At 41.5% G+C, this 25,271-nt stretch overlaps 1 protein-coding gene across 7 annotated transcripts in view; it reads left to right on the top strand.

Annotated features, from left to right (window-relative positions):
* The window catches only part of KIF13A (kinesin family member 13A), a 374,589-nt gene that overhangs the window by 165,392 nt on the left and 183,926 nt on the right, over positions 1-25,271 (top strand). For all 7 annotated transcript variants that reach the window (XM_029590723.1, XM_029590721.1, XM_029590724.1 and 4 more), the window contains exon 4: positions 3,240-3,300. In XM_029590723.1, coding sequence (XP_029446583.1) covers positions 3,240-3,300 — 61 coding nt within the window. The remainder of the gene's footprint in view (positions 1-3,239; positions 3,301-25,271) is intronic.

The raw sequence follows: 25,271 nt of genomic DNA, 5'->3' as shown, positions 1-25,271 counted from the left end.
TGATAGGAGCAAAGTTGAGAGTTTGCAGTATTGTAACAAAACACACTTCACTCACTTGAGGGGACAGATAAGGAGAAGTGGATAAAGGAAGCATGACTTAGGGACAACCGCAGGCCAAGGAGGGTAACCAGATTGGTACCAACAATCAATCTACAGTCCAGCAAGGATTAGAAGAAAACAAGGGGCAGGTAAAGGAAGCATGGCATAGAACCCCACAAGACTCAGGTTAGCCAGGTTGAAACCAGCAGGCTACAAATCTCCTGAAATCAACTGGGTCGATACCAGTATAGTACAGTGGATTAGAGAACGGCATAGGAAGGAGGGATTTGGAGTTAACTTTAATGGCACAAGTGAAGAAGGTGTTTCTGGTCACATTTTTTAAACTGACAACTGGTTCAGCGGGAACTAAAACCAAGGCCCATCTGAACCGGTTGTCAGGGAGTGAAGTACTGGCTCAACCGTCGGGACAACGATGTGTACAAGCTGAGCTAACTAACCGTGTTCTAGCACAGTAGCATTCACGTAAACATTAAGATTTATTTGTTCTTGGTTTGCGGACAATATGTACACCTGCATAGTGAAGCTGCATTTGGCAGAGGAGAATATTTTTAGGATTAGCACATATATTGCATGTTATTAAAAAAAAAAAATGGATTTCATTCATTTCTTCATATAAATAGAGTTGCTCAAAACAGATATTTGCTCCAATCTCACAGATTTGTCTTATGTTGGTCAATGTTCAAATTCCCCCTTAAGAAGCCAGTAGGTAAAACGAGGATACTTGTCGGGGTTCTTCAAGTTTGAATTTCAACATTGTTTTTGTGATGATAACCTTTATTAAGGGATTAAATTCAATTTATTTTATACTTTGTTAGTTGATTTGTTTAATGGGCATGTATTAATTTTAATATTGTCAAAGTACGAGTGTGGTATGTGTGCATATTCTGTGAAATAATTTTTGTATATTTTTGGAATTGTTTTCAACATATTTAAGGAGTTTTTTTGATTGCATGTGTTTAGTCTCATTTGTATATTACTAAATATTTTTTCAATAAAGATAAAGTTTTGTTTTATAATAATTTTTGCAGCAGTTTTCCCTCAGATATTTGTATAATTATATTAGTATAGCACTACATATTTTTAATGAGTTTGTCTGGTATCTATTTCTACTATATATCTGTGTGTGTGTATGTATATATATATATATATATCTCATGCTTCCTTAATCTGCCCATTTTTTTCTTCTAATCCTTGCTGGACAGTGTGTGTATGTGTATATATGTGTGTGTGTGTGTGTGTGTATATGTGTATGTATATATATATATATATATATATATATAATTTATTTTTATTTTTTTTTAAGCAGATAGCTTACAGTTGTTCATCCCACACCTTCCATATTATCAGGTAGCAGTAGATTGCCTCAACGGCTGCTTACTTATTATACCAGATAGGCAGTGGAATGGGAAGGTCCGCTGGGGTCGTGGCCCTATCAACATTTTGCCCCACTTGGCATCAGCAACTAGGGCAGCTGGGTTGCAGGGGCAGAAACTGGTTTATTTGTCTCATTCAACCAAAAAGGTGCTCTGCTTGCCCCTGTCTGGATGAGAGTAAATGAACTAAATTCAGCCAAGACAAGAGATTTTGTGGGTTAGGAAATCATCTCCTCCTTTACTGTCTTCTGCTGTCCTGGATGGGGCGGTTTTTACCTCTTGGTTCTCAGGTATGAAATTTGAGAATGATCGTAGATGCTGCACTTACCATGGATTTGCATGCTCTTTCTTTTTTTTCCCCTCTTCATTACATCCACCACTAGCGGCGCCCTTCTTTTAAGAAAAATGATCTTCCTGGGATCTACTCTCTGATACCCTCACATTTAGTTTACTGCAGTTTGGAGTATTTTTGGACTGTCTCTTGGAACTAATCCCGAATTCTGCTGCCAATTCCCAGGAATACATTAGGCCTATTTTGGAAAGTCTTCACTGGCTCACAATTGATTTCTTAAGCCCAGTTTAAGACCCTCACACTTGTAGAGGGCAATTTTAAACAATTCCTGGGTACTTTATACCCTGCAGGTTTTACACTAGTCCTCATGGTGCAAGTATCCACGTATTTTCTTTTTGAAAACTGTAAAGAAAAAATGCCTGCAGCCATTTGCTCCTGCTCTTTTTGCAAGATCATTTTGCCTTCAAAATAATACATTTAGTTTTGAAAAAAAGGCAAAACTACATCTGTTGTGGCATTCCCTGCTCTGTCTTTATCTAGAGGATAGATTAATTAGGCATTTCTCGGCTCTGTGAATCAAGCGCTCCTCAGATGCTTGAGACCAGCTGAAAATGTGCCTCTTCATATTCTCTCCCTTAGCTGTAGAATTTGCTCCAGCAGAAGCTAAGTCTGGCCAGAAATAGTGAAGACATGTTTGCTCACCTTAGCTTTTAGCTGCCAAACAGAATGTTATTTTTTAAGAATTATTTTATGAGTCTATAGTGATCTTTCCTGACAGGGTCTCATTTTAGCTTACTTAAGACCTTTTTTTTTTATATCTTATTCAGGCACTTGGAAATGAGTTCTGTTTTTTGTTTGTTTGTTTTTTAAATCTTATTTATGTAGTCTAAAACTGTTTTTACCTTTAGGTTTTTAGATTAGTTATTTATTTGCATTGTATTTTTTTATTGTGTTTTCTATGTTATTGCTTGTAAATCCCTGCAAGCTAAAATTGGAAAGGAGAGATAGAAATATAAATAAATAAATGAAACAACCTCCAGTACTTTCTTTTTCAGGACTGGCGCTTGACATTGGCATTCTTTTGAAGTGGAGAGTAATTTCGTTTTAGTCTTGTAGTTCACAGTACAGCAAGAAAGCCTGTGAAACCATGTTCACTTGAATAGAGTGCAGCAGCCTGGGTTAATATATAATCTATGGTTTAGGGACTTGTTTGATACTTCCCAGGTTTGGACATGCTGCAGGGAGAAGAGGGCGCGCCAATTGCTGATGCCCTTCTTAACTGGGATTCCTTCTTGAAGCTCTTGTGGTGTGGTTCCTTCAACCATTGCTTTGGCTTGCGGCTATTGACGCATGCAACTGGAGACAAATCTGCAGCACTGTTACGCTAACTGAGACCTTTGCAATGATGCCTTTGAGTTTGCGGCAGCGCCTGAGTTCTAGCAGGCAGATGTACTTGGGAGTCTGTTTCTGGAAGCCTCAATGTATTTTAATGTTTTTAATTTTCTCTTGAACAGGTGTTTGCCTTTGATTACTGCTTTTGGTCCATGGATGAATCAAACACTGCTAAATATGCAGGTGAGTCATTGATTTCTATCAAATATGGCAGTGCCTGAAAGGGTTTTGGAAAATTAGTGATTTTTTTATTTTTTTTTAAGTATATGGGCCTTAGTAGATTTAAAGCACCAAGAGAGGGGTATTTAATTATTTGAAATGTCTTTTTTTTTTTTTTTTTGAGTGGGATTGAGTTGGGGGGGTGGGGACAATTCGATCAATATTTGTAGTGTTCATGACAGGTATTTGTGAGATGCTGCTTGTGCCCTTTGGATTAAATAGCTCAAGGTTAACTTTCATGTAGAATGGGATTTGTGTTTTTTTGTTCTGGCTAACTGAGAAGCAAGTATGATCAGTGTACCCAGTCTCAATTTTTTTCCATTTCTATTTTGCTGTTGAATTTTCGGCTCTTGATTAACGTGCTGGAGTATAACCATATCACTAAAACAGCTACTAATCGAATTACCCTCTTAATTTTAACCTACATTCAAAAGTAGCTCATCTTAACTAACTCCAATAATTCTACCATGAATTCGTTAGAAGTGCATCTCTGTTAACCATTCCATACAGTCAGTAGGACGATGAATTTGGGGATATTTCACCTCTCTGAAATAATTCCAACAGAACACCTTCATGTCATTTCTTGCAGTTTTCCTAGACAGATATATTGGCACAGAAATAGTACAGAAAATTCATTGTTCAATTATAAGTATATTACAAATTATTTTCGCATTCAGTACCCAGATAAGGAAGACCCAATGATTTATCGACCATTTATCTTTCTCACATGGACATCAGAGTTGTCATCTCAGTGTAGTTCACTTCTTTGTGTTATGTCTCAAAAGGACAGTGGTAGTGCGCACATGTGTGCATGTGTCTGTTTTACTCCTTCCCCTCCTGAAAAATCATCACTGTAAGGTCGTGGGATTTTGGAATGTCACATAACTGGAATTGTGGCTACTGTAAACTTTACCTGATGTTTTATTTCTTTATGCTTTCAATCTGTATTTTGTTTTCACTGATCAAACTGGTTTGTGGTGCATCTCAGCCAGGTTGCACTGGTCAGAATCTAGTTTTCACCCTGGCTTTGTGGACTTGGCATTTTCAGTACACTGCCCCTAGAGAGTAGCTCTGTTTTGCCAACCATTTCAGGGATGGGTCGTAAAGTCACAGGAGGAAACTAAGCAGGGTTCCTGTATGCTCTTCTATCCAAGATAGTGGAGCACTAGGGAGGAAGACAAAAAGACTGTCCTGGATAAAGTGAAATCTTGACATCATACTCTATGGCTGACAGCACGGATGTATCTTTTTAGGCTGGATGTGCCAAATGGTCATTTTCTGCAGAAGGACTTCACAAGATTGGAAAGCTGGGCATCTACATGTTAAGATTTTAAGTATCGAGTCACTTAGGATCAGTTTTAGCTGGATAGGTCATTATCCAGCTAGAATCTAGCTGGATGAAAGAGGCATTCTGGGGCGTTTCAGGGAGGAGTTAAGTTAGCCAGCTAACTTAGCCAATTTTTAACTATAACCAGTAAATTAGCCGGATAACTCTAGACCTGCTTCAGAGCAGGTCTAGAGTTATCCGGCCTTATGTGGCCAGATAACCTGCCATTACCGGATATGTTCAAACATTATCCAGTTAGGTGGTGCTGCTGTGGTTAAACCATGGGCCTCCTGAACAGATTCCAACCCCTCCACCACCATTAATCTTTTAAATCCCTGCTGCTAGAGTCCCCCTACCCGCTTCAAAAGGAAAAGACCCCTACTAATGCTGCTGACCCTCCCCCCATTCCGGCCCCTTTGGTCTGTCTGGCATCGTGGTTCGATGCGGTCCAGGGGACTCACAGCGTGTAAGCTATCAGCGGGACTGCCCAGCCTAGTTACTGAACAGTTATGCCGATAGCTTGCAGTTCCAATACGGCTGCGCAGAGCTACACTTGAAGCACCTGGGATTGTATCGTACTGCAATCCTGGGCCGGCAAACCAGGCCGTGATAGAGGTAATGGGTAGGTGGGAGGGCTTGGGTGGGGGAGGCGAGGAGCCCGTATCTGGGTTATTTAATTTTTTATTTGTTTATTTATTTTCTGTGGAGGGAGGGGAATGGGGGAGGGCTGGTGGCATTATTTGGTATCTTTTTCCTTTTGGAGGGCTAAGATGGCTTTGGCAGCAGGGATTAAGAAATTGATGGGGGGCAGAAATGGAAGGCCCATGGTTTATTGTTTTAAACAATAGGCGTACCATTTATCTTTTGAAGATATCCGGTTAAGTGGCAGGTTATCCGACTGATCAAAATCTGACTGGTTAAGTTTAAAGTTATCCGGGTACAGTTAGCCAGATAACTTCTTCCACTGATTATCCCTGATTAAAGTTATCTGGCTAACTGTACCCAGATAATCTATCTGGGCCCAGTGTGGTCAAGTGCAAAGTAATAGAGTTGGGGGAAAATAACCCTAACTTTAGATACTAATGCTGGGTCCTGCACAGGTATAACTACTCTGGAAAAGGAAAAACCATCAAAATGCTCAAATCAGTGTGTGGCAGTGGTCAAAAAAAGCAAACAATGCCGGGGACATGGAAAATATCATAATGCCTCTGTACAGATCAATGGTGCATCTGCATCTCAGGTATTGTGTGCAGTTCTGGTTGCCCCACCTCAAAACAGACATAGCAAAATTAGAAAGGTGATACAAATGATTCAGGGGATGTAGTAGCTCCCTTGTGAAGAAAAGCCAAACAGCTTAGGGGGGTCTTTAGCTTGAAAAAGAGACTATTTTAGAAAACCGAGAGAAGGGTAGAACAGGTATATAGGGGCCAGTTATTTACCTTTTCAAATACTACTAAGGCTACAGGATTTTCCTTGAAACTAACAAATTGGAGACAGGATTTTTTGCCAGAGGATGCAGTCAAGGGAACTAGAATAAGCCAGTTTAAAAATGGGTTTGAACAAGTTTCAAACTTGTTCAAACCCTTTTTTTAAAACTCTTTATTTATAAACCTTTTTCTTGGCATACAGATTAAAAAGTTAGAGCACACAAAAATATCACACAAAAGAACATTCTGTGCACAACTCAAAGACTGGTAAGAATAAAAGGCAATAAATATAAGTAACTCAATGTCCTCAGTTAGGAAAAGAAACATACCAAATGTAATACAGGGTGTGACCTTTGAGTAAAAGAATAGAGAAACTAAAACTTAGCACTGACTTGCATCATGTCCACTATAACAACGGTATATCCCCCCAAACATTATTATATTTAAATTGCTCATTTTTCAATGCATAGCGAAGATGTTCAATATCGGCGATGTCTCGCACTTGAGACCACCAGTAGTCCAAGCAAGGATTGCTCTAAAAAGGAGCCACTGTGAAGTGGGGGCAGTAAGTAAGAGCTGGCCTACTAAAGGCCTATGTTTACAAGGAACCCAGGGACCCATTCCACCTTCCCAACAAGCCTGTGAGGGGCACGATATAAACTGGGAGGTCAAGGATATCGGCAGTCTCCTGCGATAGGGCCCACCAGAAATGCCTCACTCCCTGGCACTCCCACCACCCTCTCACCGCACCCTCTCCAACAGGAAATATCTGCTGTTTTCTGTTTTAGAATGAAAGGAGTGTAGTGCAGTACGCTCCGTGCAATAACTTCGCCATTAATTCTTTGTGTTGCATACACAGAGAGCTAGATGTGCCGTCATCCAAATGTTTACCCAAATATTAGTTCCTAGTACTGTACCCAGGTCTGCATTCCACTTATCTATCAGGGGCTCTGGGGTCATTGCTCCAAACTTCCTGGTTAAGATACCCCCAGAATAAGGCAGTAATGCCCTTAACGAATGCAGCCGGGTCGCTCAAGAAATGCTCCATATCATTCAGACTCTGCCTAGGAGCCAAAAGGTCAAATATGGCTGATAACACCTGCTGTAACTGTAGTTAGTGTGAATATTCACCGGAATATTAAATTCCTCAGTGAGGGAGGAAAAATCCTGAAAGGACCCATCTTTCCCACAGCTGGGCTAGTGAATATAGGTCACAGTCCCTCCATTCCCAAAAGACAGACAAGAAGATGAGCCCAGAAATGACCAAATTCCCATAAATAGGGACCAAGAGTAACAACGCTTCATTGTCTAGCCCTACGAAATCCACAACCTGATTCCATATCCGCAGTGTGTGAGCCAGGATGGGACTTCTCCTTGTTATCTGCCAACGACGAAGGAACAAATGGCAGTAGTGACAGATCTAAGACATCCGCTTGAAACAGTTCCATTTGCAACCAGGACGCACGTCGATGCCCAAACCAAGATTTAAAACAAATTTGCTGCGCCGCCCAATAGTAGATTTTTAAATTAGGAAAGACCATCCCACCTTATTTCTTAGGGAGCCAGAGCTGACTGAGACGAATATGACAGGCTTATGCTGCCATATAAATTTAAACTCAAACAACCCACAGAAGTTATAAAAATATAAAAAAATTGAAAATAAAAAAGAAAGATATACATCTAAGGTACAAAGATAGAATTTCTTTGTGTGTGGGTTTTTTGTTGAGTTTGATATAGGAGTTACCCTCACGCTTTGTGGATAGATATTGTTCGAGTGCCATATAAATTTAGACATTGCATAGTGCAGCTCATCAAACACATTAAGAATTATATTACATGGCATATGTTGGAATAAATAAAATAGTCTTGGAAGCATATTCATTTTCAACAAGTTTATCAGGCCCACCCAAGATATTGGGAGATCCATCCAGTCCTGCAATTCCAGCTTAATTTTAGATAAAGGAGCATCGTAATTTTTCGAGAACAGGCCTTTAAAGTTACTTAGAACGAACACCCCCCTAGATAAGTAAATCCGTCCCAAACCAACTTAAAATCAGATAAGCACTCTGGGATGAGCAGTTTATGGGTGAAGGGAAAAACCTCTGATTTCTCATAGTTATTTTGTAGCCTGACACTAAACCATATTGCGCCAGCACCCGCAAAAGTGCTGGGTCCGAAGCTCGTGGATGAGTTAAATAAATTAGCACATCGTCTGCATAAAGAGATATTTTATGTGTTTGTCTACGTAATGGAAAAACCGAGGGTTCAAACCCTTTTTAAAGTCAGCTATACTAGTTCCCTTGATTGCATCCTACAGCAGCTTGAAGTTACTAGAGGAAAGGTCCATGAACAGTTTTTAATGCGGAGACTGAGAAACCCACCACTTATTCCTGGGGGCGAGCAACAAGGAATTAAATCTACTCTCTGGGATTGGCCATCATCAGACACAGAATGCTGGGCTTGATGGACCTTTGGTCTGACCCAGCATGGCACTCCTTATGTTCTTATGTCATCCTCTACTATGTTAACTATGTTATGGTGCAAATACCTTCGGTAAGTAGAATTTTTACTGAATGCATAGGAGAATCTATTGCTGCTTTCATAAAGGTTCTAATTTTAGGGGTGGTTAATATAATCACTCCAAGGAGAAGAAGTCTAGAGTCATTAACTATAAAACACACACACACAAAACAATATATTAAAATTGAAACTAAATATATTAATCATGCTTTACAATTAATTATTTTTTCTTCTCATAGCTTAAGGTTCGCCCTTAGTAGATAAAATACTTGTTTTGTATAAAAATGAAATTATAGGAAGTCTCAAATATGCTTTTGCATAGAAAAAGAGAAATTGATAGCTATTATAAACTGCAAAGCCTATCAAGTTTGCTCATTTCTCCCTGCCTTCTGCCTACAAATCCAGGTATATCCTTGCTTCTCATCACCAAGGATCATCTCCGCTTGTCCCAGGCTTTCTTAAATTCCAATGTCTTTTTTACCTTCACCATTTCCAGTAGGAAGCTCTTGCATGCAATTTATCAGCCTTTCTATGAAGCAATAGTCTTTAAGGAAGTAATTTTCAAAGGGCGACATGAGGGGTTTTGCATAAAGTTAGCATTTATTTATTTATTTATTTATTTATTTATTTATTTTATTTATTTATTCAATCTTATATACCGGCTTTCAAGTTCATTTCAAGGCGGTTTACATTGATTGAAGTTGCAGTAGCAACCTTCAAACACATATATACTAAAAACAAAACATGGTACATGACTAAAATACATTAAAACCAAAAGCTAGCTGACTAAAAATATATTAAACTAAACCCTTTCAAATCCCAACAATTCTGCCACATCTTCCCAGGTACCCCCCTTCCCTCCACCCATCCATCTACCCTCCTCCCCTCCACCCACCCATCTCCCCTCCTTCCCTCTTAGACTCTCCTCTCCCTCCTCTCCTAGTGTCTCTGTACTACTATGGAAAACGGGGTCAACTATTCAGGCTAAAAGCCTGTTCGAATAGCCAGGTTTTTATCTGCTTCCTAAAGCTGTTAATGTCTCCTCTGTCCGAATCTCAGCGGGTAAGGAATTCCACATTTTTGGCCCTGCTAAAGATAAGGACCTCTCTCTCACTGAACTAAGGTGAGCCAGCTTGGGCGATGGAATGGTCAACAAGGCCTGCCCAAGGGACCTCAAATTTCGTGATGGGACATGGATACGTAAGGAGGCATTCAGCCATTCCGAATTCGTGCCATATATTGCTTTATGTATTAAAGTTAGGCACTTGTATTGTATACAGAACTGAACCGGCAACCAATGTAAACCCATCAGAACTGGGGAAACATGATCAAATTTTTTTGTGTCAGATATTAGCCGTGCAGCGGCATTCTGCAACAATTGCAGCGGACGGATAGTCTATGAGGGCAAACCCAACCATAGGGCATTACAATAATCTAACTTGGGTAGAATTAATGCCTGGACTACAATCCGGAAATCATTTGAGTGCAATAGTGGTTTTAATCTCCTTAACACTCTTAATTTGTGAAAACCGTCTTTTAGGATAGCCTTCACAGAAGATTTCATTTTAAGCTCAGAGTCTAGCATACACCCTAAATCTCTTACCTCAGATTGAATTTTATATAAAGGGAGACAGTTAAGGATGTCCTTTTCTACTTTCTCTGTTACCTTGTTACCGATAAAGAGTATTTCGGTTTTTGAATTGTTTAGCGCTAATGACATATGCGTAAGAAGTTGGTTTATTGATTGATAATAGACATCCCAGAGTTTCAATGTAGCTGCCAAAGAATCTTTTATGGGTATCAATATCTGGATATCGTCCGCAAAAACGTATATATGTGTGTAAGCAGCATGTATGTGCAAATGTGCTATTTTAGAAACTTCCGGAATATGGGTGTACTTGCAGTGTCACACGTAAATGCTAAGGGGAAAAAAGGGGGGTCTGGAGGGGTTCAGGGCGGGCTTCTGAAATACACAAGCAATTTGCTATTTTGTAAGTGGTATTTGAGCATACTCTACCAAATTTGTCTGAACACTTTTACACTTGCTTCTTAACTCACGCAATTGAAGTTGGACATATCTTTTGTTTCAAGTTTTTTGGGTGGAAGGTCAGGGTGAACTGGTGGAGGTATCAGTGAACTCGTGATTCCAAGTACGCAGGCAAGTATTTTCAGAAGCACCCCTATACGCATGTTTTGGAAAATACCTGCCTCCGCATTTAATTCTGGGATCTGACATGCAACGTGTGAAACATATACCCGCATATTTTTATGAAGCACTGCTGGGGGATGCCACAGAGCAGCTACAATCACAGCAAAACAGTAGTGCTTTATAAAAATATGCGGGTATATTTTTATAAAGTGGGTAGCGAAAGTATGCATTTCCTGCCGTACAAATCTGTATGCATAGTAATTGAGGCTTTTTATTGTTCAAAGACTTCCCTCTTTATTGGCTTTCATGCTTTTTCTGTTCTTTATATTTCTAGCTCTTTTTCCTTTCTTTGGCCCCAACATATTTTATTTTGTATGCTTGTCTACTTTTTTGGAACATAAGGACATAAGAATTGCCATACTGGGTCAGGCCAAGGGTTCATTAAGCCCAGGGTCCTGTCTCCAACAGTGGTCAATCCAGGTCACAACTACCTGGCAAGTACCCAAACAATAAATACGGTAGATCCCTTATTGCTAATGCTCAGCAATAAGTAGTGGTTTTCTCCAAGTCCACTTGGTCAATAACAATTTATGGACTGTTCTCCAGGAACTTGATTTCAAACCTTCTTTTTTTAAATCCAGCTGCACTAACTGCTTTAACCACATCCTCTGGCAATGAATTCCAGAGCTTAATGTGTGTTGAATGAAAAATAATTTCCCCCTGTTTGTTTTAAATGTGCTACTTGAAAGAGTAAATAAACATTTCACATTTAAAGGTGAAGGGAGTTTCATTGTTGTGGTGGTTATGACGATGCGTCCAGTTGTTAATGTTTCTAACACTGCTCTTCCCTTCTTCATATTGGTTTTCACCTTCTGCAGATCTGTGATGTCTCCACAGAGTACGGGGATTCCTATGATGCAAATAGCCACACTTTCCCTTCTAGTGTTTTTACAATATCACTTATACAGGTTTGGCTTAACTATTAGGCAAATTAGACAGTTGCCTAGGGTGACAGCTTCTGGGGGGATGCAACAGAGCAGCTGCAATCACAGCAGAACAGTAGTTTTGTGTGGTTTTTTTTTGTATGGTGAGTGAGTAGTAAGGGGAGACATCCTGGTTCTGCCCAGTCAACAGTTTCAAAGATTACCTTTAGCCAGTGTGATATGGATTTCTTTAATTTACAATGTATGTATTTCTTGATTTTATTTGCAGTCTGCCCCCAAAAAAGGATTGGATAAGTTCTTGGAGGAGAAGTCCATTACCTGCTATTAAGTTCACTTAGAGAATAGCCACTGCCATTAGCAATGGTAACATGGAATAGACTTAGTTTTTGGGTACTTGCCAGGTTCTTATGGCCTGGATTGGCCACTGTTGGAAACAGGATGCTGGGCTTGATGGACCCTTGGTCTGACCCAGTATGGCATTTTCTTATGTTCAAAAATCACTAATACATTCATCAGACACTGTGACATTATTTCTGAAATATATCTATATACTCAACAATCATAATCACGCCAATACCACCCCTTTCCAGAATGATCCTGTAAAATCATTTAATTGGACATCAGGAGGTTAATATTCAAAAGCCATTTAGATGGATATCAAAAAACGTATCCATCTAAGGCAGTGGTTCTCAACCGGTGTGTCGCCAAGCACACGCAGGTGTATCGCCACACTTCCCGGTCCCCTGCTGACCCAGCTGCTCCCCCTACCCGAGCAAGACAGGTCCTACACCCGGGCTTAAAACGCTGAAAGCCCGGGCGGAACGCGGCAGGAGTCAGCGGCACCGGCATGCACTCTTCTTCCCGCCCCCCCCCCCCGCGGCCCGGAAGAGGAAGTGGTGAGCAGCGGGTGCATGCGCGGGAAGAAGAGACCATGCTAGTGCAGGCAGCATCGGCCCAAAGAAAAGAAAGGCGCAGCCTAAGGAATGAGCAGCGCGGCTTGGAGAAAACGAAGAAAGTCATCAACCCCCGCGGCCGATGGGACTCCTTGCTCCGCAACGGCTGAAAATGAAGTAGATTGCTGTTGCCTTTAGGGTTAGAAATGGAGGAGGCTGCTGCTGCCAAAAGTTCGGGGGAGGAGGGGAAAGTGAGTGAATGAGCAAGCATGTGTGTTTGAGATCCTGTCTGTGTGTGTGAGTGAGATAGCATGTATGTGAATGATTTGAGAGCCTGTACATGTGAAAGAGAGTGTTTGTGTGATTGAGAGCTGGTTTAGGTGAGGGAGCATGTGAGTATGTGATTGAGAGCATGTGTGAAAGTGAGAGAAAGAGAGCATGTGTGTCTGTGTGTGATTGAGAGCTGGTTTAGGTGAGGGAGTATGTGATTGATTGAGAGCATGTGTGAAAGTGAGAGAAAGAGAGCATGTGTGTCTGTGTGTGACTGAGAGCTGGTTTAGGTGAGGGAGCATGTGAGTATGTGATTGAGAGCACGTGTGAAAGTGAGAGAAAGAGAGAGCATGTTTGTAAGCATGTGAATGAGAGTTTGTGTGTGAGAGAAAAGGACAGCATGTATGTGTGTGATTGAAAGCCTGTGTGTTAAGCCTGAAAAGATAGCATGTGTGTAAATGTGTAATTAAGAGCCTATATAAGTGAGAGAGAAAAAGCATGTGTATATGTGAGAGAGAGAGAGGAGAAAGTTGCAATCAAACCATCCCTCCTCCTGCTAATTCAAAACAATCTCAGGGCACCTGGATATCAAACGTTCCCAGGTATGCAGAGCAAAACATTTTTTTTGTATCCTTATTATTTTTCATTACTGGGTCTTTATGTCTGCTATTTTGAAATATTTTATTGGAATCTAGAAATTTTTTTAATGAGTTTTTAATTATTGGATATTCCATTGATCCGCTGTTTTGAAATAATCTGTTCTTTTTGTTAGTATGGTTTTACTGCTACTGATTTTATATTTGATTTGTTTTATAAGGATGGGTGATGTTTCTTTTTTGCCCTTTGTTGCACTGCATACAGAGACTCTGGCTTGTTGCAGTTTCCAATTCAGTTTTTGTCTGCATGCTTCTAGTTATGCGTTTTGGTCTCTTTATTCTTTGTTAGGTGAGGGTCAGCACATGTGATTCAGGTGAGGTTTTCTGCTGGCGTGTAGTTTCTGTGTAGGGCTCTATAGCAGCCTGGCTTGGTCCATTTTCCTAATAGGAGGTGTATTGGTGTCTTAAGGCCTGGTGTAATATTTTCAGTCTTGCCTTTTCTTAGGTAAGGTGGTTACTGTTAAGTGCTGGAAATTGGTGCTGTTTTGGTGTGGGATGTTTACAAGCAATTTCTGTTCAGATACAATATGTATCTTTTCCTTGTGTCATTCTTAACAATAAAAATAATACTGGACCTTTATTTTTTATTTCTGCCGTAAATTGTAATGAGCAGTGTGTCACACATGTGAATGTGGTCTGTCAGGTGTGTCACGATGGGAAAAAAGTTGAGAACCACTGATGCTAGATTTATCAATTTGTTGTAAATATTACATGCGATAGAAAAAGGGGCGTTTTATGGTAATTTCCTAATTATCGCAATGTGCACTAAGTTAGCGCTTCGCATAGGTATTACTGCAAAGTGTGTTAACTTTTCACACTTTGCGGTAATACTGAGGGGGGAGAGAGAGAGAGATCCCTATCTACAAGGCACTTGTAGTAGTTAGCTATTTATATCTCTATAGGAGGCACAACAATATTGTACAATGTTCTCTCAACCTAGCTTGGTGGATTCTCTACCTGGGTAACATCAAGCTAGATTGAGAGAACATTGTACAAATCTTATCGTTATGTGAGTTTCCTCACTCCGAAGGACATCAAATCTTCACAAGAGTGTACTGTTCTGTTTGTACATCTCACTCTGCATGTAAAAGTGACCCCTAACCCCTACAATACTACCTAAACCTTGACTCGAGTTACTAGGTGGGCCTCCTATAGTAGCATAAATAGCTGCTTACTATGGTGCCACCCCAGAGGCTCGCTCTCTCTCCATCTCCCTCCCCTCCCCCTCTTCCTCTCCTCTCAGGCCCTTCCCCACTCTCCTCCCTCATCTCAGGCCCATCCCCAGCCTAAAAATGCCCAAAACAGAATTTGCGAAAAAAAATCACAAATTGCGTTATGGGCATAACGCATGATATCTCACAGTTTAACACAATTGAAAAAGGTGTAGTTATTTTTGGCATTAAAGCTGTGCAATATCGTGAGTTATGGCTTCGCAAAGTGCGAAGCCAGCCCACTTTTTCCAAAATCCTGTCCCCAACTCCTCCCCAATCCCTCCCCTTTAAAAAATTTGCATCTCACCATGTGTTATGGTGCTTATCGTGTGCGTTAAAGCGTTTTTTGCATGCGAAGATGCCATAAGGCGATTTGATACATGAACCCTATAAATGACTAAACCAGCATATTTAAAGACTTCGGATAAATTCTAGAATTTAGCCAGATATATTGGGGGCATTCCGGGGAGGAGCAGAGTTAGCTGCATAAGTTAACCGGCTAACTCCAATATCCGTAGATAGCTGGTTAACTTACGCAGCTAACTCTGGTCATTCCAATGACCTGTCTTAAAGGTAGCTGGGTAAACATATCCGGCTAACTTTAAGATAGCCAGGTATATTCAGTGCTGCTGCATATACCCTTCTTAGCTGGATAAGTTTATCTGGCTAACTAGCCGAGCTGCTGAACGACTGAATATTGCCCCCCAAGTTTGTAAATAAATAAAATCTGTATATCAGCAAAGTTTTATATTTAAATCCTCATGTTCATTTATCTATTTTTACTGTAGTAAATGGGGCACCATGACTTGTTGAGTTTAACTAACGAAATCTCAAATGGGGCTTAATGTCCTGAAAGTTAATTGTGAAGGGGCACAAGACTAAAGGTTTGCCTAGGGAGCACTGATAAATACATTGCAGGGGACTAGGCCTAGCCCTGATCCCTGTGGCACCTGCTGGTCACTTTTTCCCACAACAAACTGGACCCCATTGACTACCACTTGTGAGTCCTGTTGCATAACCATCTTCTTATTCAGTTTATGATTTTCCTTCCAACTCCCAGATTAGCTAGCCCATCTTCTGTGTGAAACAGTGTCAAAGACCTTACTGAAATTGCACCAAAAGCTCACCTTCCTCCCCCCCCCCCCCCCCCCCAATCTTGTACTATCAAAGAATTCAATCAATTTATTTATTTTTTCAAGTTTGAAGTTTCAAGTTTTTTCTCAGTTTGAAACTGTGTTACAGGGTATGCTGTATCTCACTGACTTTAGGGAGCTGCACTACTCCATCTTTCGTTAGTTTAACTTCAGGGGTGGGAAAAGTAATCTGAAAAACTAACAGCTGTAGTTTTCTCCTTCCTCCACGCTTGTGGAGCAGTGATACATCTGCTCTTCCTCAGTCTCTTGGAACTTCGCCTGCCGTTTCAAGTGCTAAGTTGCCCAGAGCTGTTAGGGGTACAGTTAATACTTGCTTTACCTCCTTCAATATTCTGGGATGTACCCAAACAGGCCCCATAGCCTTATCTATTCAGTACTTTGAATAGCAAATTAAGGAAGCTAACCAAATTGGGAGTGCAGTAATAATGGGAGATTTCAAATACCACTATAAAACAACAGTTAATAGCTAAAGTGCAACGAGCTACACTTGTCTCACACAAAAGACGCCACAAGCCACAAATTTTTTCAATTTTCTGTGCATAGAATTTATCTAGAACTGTGGACCATCATACCACCCTCGGTTGATTAGGCAGTAAGCCAGACTTTCAACCGCAACGGGTCATGTTTAATCATCAGTCCAGTAAAGCACAAGTAAGGAAAAACTGTCCTGCATTCGGAAGCGCGGCGGCGCTCCGTACAAGTAAGGAAATACCGTCCTGTATTCAGTAACTAAATACCGTCAGAAAAATCTTTTTACAATAACAACAAAAGAAAAAAAAAGAGAAAAAAGAAAAGAAAAATTAATTTAATAATAAAGTAGTAATTTAAAGCAATTAAAGACTTTACTGAACTGATGATTAAACATGACCCGTTGCGGTTGAAAGTCTGGCTTACTGCCTAATCAACCGAGGGTGGTATGATGGTCCACAGTTCTAGATAAATTCTATGCACAGAAAATTGAAAAAATTTGTGGCTTGTGGCATCTTTTGTGTGAGATTTCAATTACCCCAATATTGACTGGGTAAATGTATCATCGGGACATGCTAGAGAGATAAAGTTCCTAGATGGAATAAATGACAGTTTTATAGAGCAATTGGTTCAAGAACCGATGAGAGAGGGAGCAATTTTAGATCTAATTCTCAGTGGAGCACAAGATTTAGTGAGAGAGGTAACGGTGGTGGGGCCGCTTGGCAATAGTGATAATAAAATGATTAAATCTGAATTAATGACAGGAAGGGGGACAATAAGTAAATCTGCAGCTCTAGCGCTAAACTTTCAAAAGGGAAATTTTGATAAAATGAGAAAAAATAGAAAAAAACTGAAAGGAGCAGCTACAAAGGTAAAACGTGTGCAAGAGGCGTGGTCATTGTTAAAAAATACCATCCTAGAAGCACAGTCCAGATGTATTCCACACATTAAGAAAGATGGAAGGAAGGCAAAATGATTACCGGCATGGTTAAAAAGTGAAGGGAAAGAGACTTATTTTAGCCAAAAGATCTTCATTCAAGAAATTAAAGAAGGATCTAACAGAAGAAAATAGGATAAAGCATAAACATTGGCAAGTTAAATGTAAGACATTGATAAGACAGGCTAAGAGAGAATTTGAAAATAAGTTGGCCGTAGAGGCAAAAACTCACAGTAAAAACTTTTTAAAATATATCCGAAGCAGAAAGCCTGCGAGGGAGTCTGTTGGACTGTTAGATGATTGAGGGGTTAAAGGGGTACTTAGAGAAGATAAGGCCATCACGGAAAGATTAAACAATTTCTTTGCTTTAATGTTTTCTGAAGAGGATGTTGGGGAGATACCCGTTCCGGAGAAGGTTTTCATGGTAATGATTCAGATGAACTGAACCAAATCACGGTGAACCTAGAAGATGTGGTAGGCCTGATTGACAAACTGAAGAATTAAAAAATGAAATTTCAGATCTATTAGTTAAAATGTGTAACCTATCATTAAAATCATCCATTGTACCTGAAGACTGGAGGGTGGCTAATGTAACCCCAATATTTAAAAAGGGCTCCAGGGGCGATTCGGGAAACTACAGACTGGTTAGACTGACTTCAGTGCCAGGAAAAATAGTGGAAAGTGTTCTAAAAATCACAGAACATATAGAAAGACATGGTTTAATGGAACAAAGTCAGCATGGCTTTACCCAAGGCAAGTCTTGCCTCACAAATCTGCTTCACTTTTATGATGGCGTTAATAAACATGTAGATATAGGTGAACCAGTAGTTATAGTGTATTTGGATTTTCAGAAGACATTTGACAGTTCCTCATGAGAGGCTTCTAAGAAAAGTAAAAAGTTATGGGATAGGTGGCGATGTCCTTTCGTGGATTACAAACTGGCTAAAAGACAGGAAACAGAGAATAGGATTAAATGGACAATTTTCTCAGTGGAGTGCCTCAAGGATCTGTACCAGGAGCCTTGCTTTTAAATATATTTATAAATGATCTGGAAAGGAATACGATGAGTGAGGTAATCAGATTTACAAATGATACAAAATTATTCAGATTAGTTAAATCACAAGCAGACTGTGATAAATTGCAGGAGGACCTTGTGAGACTGGAAAATTGGGCATCCAAATGGCAGATGAAATTTAATGTGGATAAGTGCAAGGTGATGTATTTAGGGAAGAATAACCCATGCTGTAGTTACATGATGTAGGTTCCATATTAGGAGCTACTGCCCAGGAAAGAGATCTAGGTATCATAGTGGATAATACATTGAAATCGTTAACTCAGTGTGCTGCAGCAGTCAAAAAAGCAAACAGAATGTTAGGAATTATTAGGAAGAGAATGGTGAATAAAATGGAAAATGTCATAATGCCTCTGCATCGCTCCATGGTGAGACCGCACCTTGAATATTGTGTGCAATTCTGGTTGCCGCATCTCGAGAATGATATACTTACGATGGAGAAGGTACAGAGAAGGGTGACCAAAATGATAAAGGGGATGGAGCAGCTCCCCTATGAGGAAAGGCAGAAGAGTTTAGGGCTGTTCAGCTTGGAGAAGAGACTGCTGAAGTGGGATATGATAGAGGTCTTTAAAATCATGAGAGGTCTAGAACGGGTAAATGTGAATCGGTTATTTACACTTTTGAATAATAGAAGGACTAGGGGGCATTCCATGAAGTTAGCAAGTAGCACATTTAAGACTAATCGGAGAAAATTCTTTTTCACTCAACGCACAATAAAGCTCTGGAATTGGTTGCCAGAGGATGTGGTTAGTGCAGTTAGTGTAGCTGGGTTCAAAAAAGGTTTGGATAAGTTCTTGGAGGAGAAGTCCATTAATGGCTATTAATCAAATTTACTTAGGGAATAGCCACTGCTATTAATTGCATCAGCGGCATGGGATCTTCTTAGTGTTTGGGTAATTGGGTAAGAGACGGCTGAGGGGGGATATGATAGAGGTGTTTAAAATCATGAGAGGTCTAGAAAGGGTAGATGTGAATTGGTTATTTACTCTTTCTGATAATAGAAGGACTAGGGGGCACTCCATGAAGTTAGCAAGTAGCACATTTAAGACTAATCGGAGAAAATTCTTTTTCACTCAATGCACAATTAAACTCTGGACTTTGTTGCCAGGGGATGTGGTTAGTGCATTTAGTATAGCTGGGTTTAAAAAAAGTTTGGATAAGTTCTTGGAGGAGAAGTCCATTTCCTGTTATTAATCAAGTTGACTTAGAAAATAGCAGTAACATGGGATATATTTAGTTTTTGGGTACTTGTCAGTTACTTGTAGACTGGTTTGGCCTCTGTTGGAAACAGGATGCTGGGCTTGATGGACTCTTGGTCTGACCCAGTATGGCAATTTCTTATGTTCTTCTGGCAATATGCTCTTCCCACAGCCCCCATAAGATGAAGAATTTAAAAAGGTGGGAGGGTCACGGTTTGAAGCCTTTGCCTTGTGCATGATTGAGCTAGTTTCAGAACTGGAAATAGGAAAGTGGAAGATGGAAGGAAGATGGGATGATGTGGTGGAGAAGAGGGACGTGGAGCAGCTGGAAGAGAGGAAGATATAGGGTAAGATGGAGGAAGGGAGGTGGGTCCAAACTGAACATGTCATGAGAGAAGTGAGACGAAAGCAGTGGAACGATGGCTTGAGATGAGTGTGGGGGCTCCCTACTGTGATAGACAAAAAGTGGGACATGGAGAATGGTGCTCCCGGCAAGAAGGTGGTCAGCAAGCTTTCATAATTTAATTATAGACAAATAAGTTTGTAGTTAAGTATTGAGTTGTATTTAAGAGACAAATATAGAGCATTATATGTAATTAAATATTCAAGTACAGCTAAATCAATTTTGTTTTTGTAGATGCTATAAGGGTCATCGAAGTCATAGAAAGAGTGACACGTTAAAACATATTTTATAGCAGGGATCCCCAGACTTCTGAAGGGAAAGGCCGCATAGGACCTTTCAAATCACCGAGAGGGCTGGAGGCAGGGAATGGGGTGTTCCCTTCAGAGTTTGCTGAGCAGAGGAGAGGGAGCAGCATGTTTGGCCCTTTCGTGGATCTCAAATGCTGGGAAGGAAGGAAAGCTGGGGACAGGCTTCCCGGTGGTGTGGCAGATACCGGAGCAAGGGTGTATAATAATATTTCTAGATTTCTTGGAAAATAGCAAACCAGCCACATCCCAGGAACCCTCCCCTGCATTTGTCGTGTGTGTATATGAGTGGCACTCCCCCCCCGTGCGCGCACACACTTTACCCTCTCTTCCCCTCTCCGTTTTAGCCCTCTCCTCTCTTCTCATACTCTCTCAACCCCTTCCCTCTCTAGACTCTCACCTTTCCCTTCCTCTCATGTCCCTCATTCACTCCCCCCCTTCCTCTCATTTATTCCGTCCTCTCTCTCTCTCACTTACTCCTGCACTCAACTTTTCACCACCTCCCCTCCCCCATCCTCTCATGGGAGACCAGGGGACCTACCATCAGCAGCGGCATTCTTTTTACCCCATCCTCATGCTCTCCTGCTGCATTCCTCCTACTCATGGTGGCAGCAGGTCCTCCTCAGCATCTCCCACTTGCTGATGTCCAGCAGGCTATGTGCTGTTCTCCCCTCTCCCTTCCTCTTTAGTGGCTGCAGCAGCTCCTCTCAGCAGTGGGGGGTGGGGGGGTGCTGGCAGCAGGGGGTATCAGCTCTTCTGTGCTTTTGTGATGCCAGCAGCAGCTCCTCTTGGCATCATGGAGTTCTTTTCAGCTTCTTCCCAAATCCTGCTGCACGTGCTACTCAGCACCAGTATATATTCTCTCCTCCTCCTTGCCCCCACTCCCCCCCACCAGCTTTGGTGTCTCTTCTTCATGATGTCACTTGTGTGGACCAATAGGAGCTGGCTAGGAGGAGGAGGAGGGAAGACCATGCACTTGGGACAGAAGCTGTAGGGGGACAGATGCTGCCACGAACCGAAGGACTTCGGTGTGCAATCAGAGGTGCGTTAGGAGCCACAGGTAGTTGGATTTCAGCAGGACCCGGCGGGCCGGTAATATGTGTCCAAGGGCTGTTAGTTTTGGGACCACCGTTCTAGAAGAAATGACTTTAATGAATAGGCAGTCGTCTTTTCTTGCCAATTCACCAAAGTCCTATTTCCTGTCGTGTAGCCAGATGGACTCAGAACAAGTGGGTATAGTGTGCTTGTGCTAGCAGTTGGAGACGGATCTGACGTCAGCACGGGTACATATACCCCCACAGGAAGTGAAGCTCTTCAGTAATTTCCGTCTCCAAAGCAGTTTGGAGAGCCTGCACGCTCGCTGAGCGTGTTTCCAATTTCACCTCAACTAGACCATATCCTTGCCAACTATGGCAGGTCTGAAGAAATCAGAAGAAAGGCGTTTGCTACGCCATCTCGACATTGGCAGATTGCTGCCCAGATATCTGGAAATGACAGAAACAGTATGAAAGACTGACCATCTGTTCGTCCTGCACAGCGGGAGAAACCAGGAGAAGCGGCCTCTCGGCCCACCATCGCCCGCTGGATTAAAGAAGTTATCAGAGCGGCCTACGTAGAGGCCGGGAAGTCACCGCCTCTACAAGTCAAGGCCCATTCTACCAGAGCCCAAGCAGCATCTTGGGCAGAATCTAGGATGCTGTCGCCTGCAGAAATATGTAAAGCGGCGACATGGTCCTCCCTCCATACCTTCTCCAGGTTTTACCGTCTGGATGTCCAGGCCAGGGAGGATACAGCATTTGCGAGGGCGGTCCTACATGGTCCTCAGGCAGCCTCCTGCCCAGGCTGGGAGTAAAGCTTTTGTACATCCCATTCGTTCTGAGTCCATCTGGCTACACGCCAGGAAATGTTGAGATTACTACCTGATAATCTCCTTTTCCTTAGTGTAGACAGATGGACTCAGCATCCCGCCCAGCTGCCTGTGTACATGGGTTTCACCGATTCAAGGTAAGCCATGTCGTTGGTTTACATAAGAGCGTACACTATACCAGGTGTTAACACCTTCCGGTTGTGAATGCTGGCGGTCTCCAGCTACTATCAATCGGTCAGGGGAATCCTGTTTTCACTATTTTTCTTGATCGTCAGTACACATATATCCATAACAGCTTTTGCAAGGAAGATTACTGAAGAGCTTCACTTCCTGTGGGGGTATATGTACCCGTGCTGACGTCAGATCCGTCTCCAACTGCTAGCACGAGCACACTATACCCACTTGTTCTGAGTCCATCTGTCTACACTAAGGAAAACGAGATTATCAGGTACGTAATCTCCACATTTCTTTCCACTGGCAAGCACCCTTCAGCATTTAAGAGCTGGGCTGCCTGTGTCTTAGCCTGCCATGTGACTGTACTTTCAGACACATTTCATTGTTGTTTTGGCCATATGTTACACACATCTTAATGTTTAACCTTGTTTTCTGTACCCAAATTTAAAAAATCGGTTTTAAAAAGATGGCAGAAACTTAGTTTCTGTTCTGATTTATCAGGCTTATTATTGTCACATAATGTCCAAGTAGAAATCCATTTGTGTATGTTAGGTGTCCTTTCTATCCAAAAGGTTGCCGTCCTGTGGGAAAGAGGTCGGGGGAGGGGGGGAGAGGTTTGCAGAAGTTGGTGGGACTTAGGCGAAAGGACAAGCATATCGAAGTTCTGTAATGGACAAGTCATGGAGCTCCAAAGTCCCTACCCCTTGCCATCTTGTACGGAGGAGAGTTGATTGACTCGTTCAGAGTCACAGCGTGCTGGAAAAGTTAATCCTTTTTGAGTCATCTGTTTTCGCAGTTGTGCTCTGATTATACAGCCATTGCTTGAATAAAAACCCTGCAAATCCTATGGAAGAAAAAAGATAAAGACTGTTTTTTTCTTCCAATGTATTTTTGTTACTGGAATCTTGGAACATGTCTTTTTTTTCTCTTGTGTAATGCTTTGCACGTGGGATAATCCTGTTTGAGTTCCCAATGTTGTTCTTGGTATCTTTACAGATCGGAGTTCAGATGGCTAGTAAGGTTATTTTAGATCTTCTGTTTCCTTAGTGAAATTGCAGCACAGTAAAGTGATTGCATAGAACTTCATCTAATTGCTTCTGTCATTTCTGTAGGAAAATATGAAAAGATTATATGTATTTCCCTTCAACCATTCTCACTGCTTGGAAAACTAAATTATGCAATTGACAAAGTGCACATCACATAATAAGTAATATAGGCTTTTAAGTGATATGCATCACTTACTCAGCATTGTCCACGTAGGGATTATCAGATTCATATTGAACACCAGTCAGGGTAATGGTCTCAAGTTTGTACTGTGTATACAGGAATGAAATAGACTAAGAAGTCTGGATAAACTTCATTATCCTAACAGATGCATGATCTGGATGTTGTTTGTAAAATTCATCAGCATGGCTCACTAACAGGGTCCTACTTTAAAATGCGATGGGCCATTATTGTGTGCGTTAGGGTGTTATTGCACGTGATAACGCCCTAACGCACACGATAATGGGCATGCCACTGAGGTAAAATTTAATGTAGAGAAAGGGGTGGAGTTAGGGAGGAGTTTGGGTGGGGTTAAGGCTAATGAGGTGGCAGCACCGCTGCGGGAGATAATGTTTTGGACATTATCGCTGGCAGTAGCACGGGAAATGGCACCACCTTTTAGCGTGGCACTATAGGGGGCGATAGTGTGCAGTGAAACCGCAGTGCCGCAATGTGGCCAGCTGCACGCTTTTTTCACCGCAGCTCATCATTCCGCTATATATAGAGACAGGAATGATGAATCTAGGTCTGAGTGTGAGGGAAGGAGAGATTCACCCCGAATTCGTGATTCTGCGTGCACCTTCCAAGTCATCTCAACCCATCCCAGCCTCAAAGAGAGAATTCCACTTGCGTCATGGAAGTGGGAGAAAAATGTGATGGGGGCAGTTATTAAACTTTTGCACAAGAAAAAGAGGCTGCTGTGCATAAGACGGTTAAATAGGAAAAGGGAATCTGAAATGAAAATGGCAGTTAGTTGTCATTTGTTACTAAAGGATTTCTGTAAGAGTAGTCCAGTACCAGGGAGTCAGCTGTGAAACTTGTGTTTTGTGGGAGGGACTGATGAGACCTGTGTTGACTCTGTGTCCTTCTGGAAGTATTTTAGTTTGTCCTGTGGCACAGCTTGAGCTGCTGCACCAGGGAAATACCTAAGCAGAAAATGTGAGGTTCTTTATGCTTTTTTACTTATGGGAAGTCCAGATTTCTTTATCGTTTTCCCTTCAGTATATAGTTCAGGCTTGGAGTTGTCTGTTTTTTGTCTTCTACCAAATGTTGCTTTTTGCAAAGCACAGGTGTCATACTAGTATGGACTTTTGACCTCTTGGATGGGTTTTTGGAACCTTTGTTCACTATGGATGGACCTGGCCTATTCTAACAGAACTGCAGGAAAAATAAAACAACGTGCCAAGTTGCAGCATGAGCTTTAGATTTCTGATAAATGGCCTTCTCTTATTCTGACAATAAAGGAGCAAAGGGAAAACAATCACAAAGATGGAGATGAGGAAAGAAAAGAGACTTTTGGCAAGGGCTCATCTGATTGGAGAGCAAAGCTCTTCAGTGAAGAGGACCAGGCTTTCCGATCTACTACTGGGCTAACCTGCAGCCGACTCACCCAGAGGCTGTTCAGGAGGAATACGTCAAAAGAGGATGGCATTCTTCCCTGCATGAGCTGATCCAGAATCTAAAAAGAAACCAATTGCCCTGCACCTGAAATCTCTTTCGTGCGTTGCAGCAGCCCTTGAGATGCCGTGTTTAAGATTTACTCCATCCACCTCCTGCAGATCTGCCAAGCTGGTGGGGCGTGACAGAATAAATAGCTCAGCGGTACACCGTTTGCACGCGTTAAGCAGGCCCACGGAAATTAATGCTAGTATTTTATAAACCGTGCGGCGTGAGCCACGTAGTTCCACTTCAGAGT

The sequence above is a fragment of the Rhinatrema bivittatum genome, chromosome 2 (genome assembly GCF_901001135.1).
Source record: "Rhinatrema bivittatum chromosome 2, aRhiBiv1.1, whole genome shotgun sequence".
NCBI lineage: Eukaryota > Metazoa > Chordata > Amphibia > Gymnophiona > Rhinatrematidae > Rhinatrema > Rhinatrema bivittatum.
The sequence above is the reverse complement of the archived record's forward strand: the minus strand, read 5'-3'. Positions and strand labels throughout refer to the sequence as shown.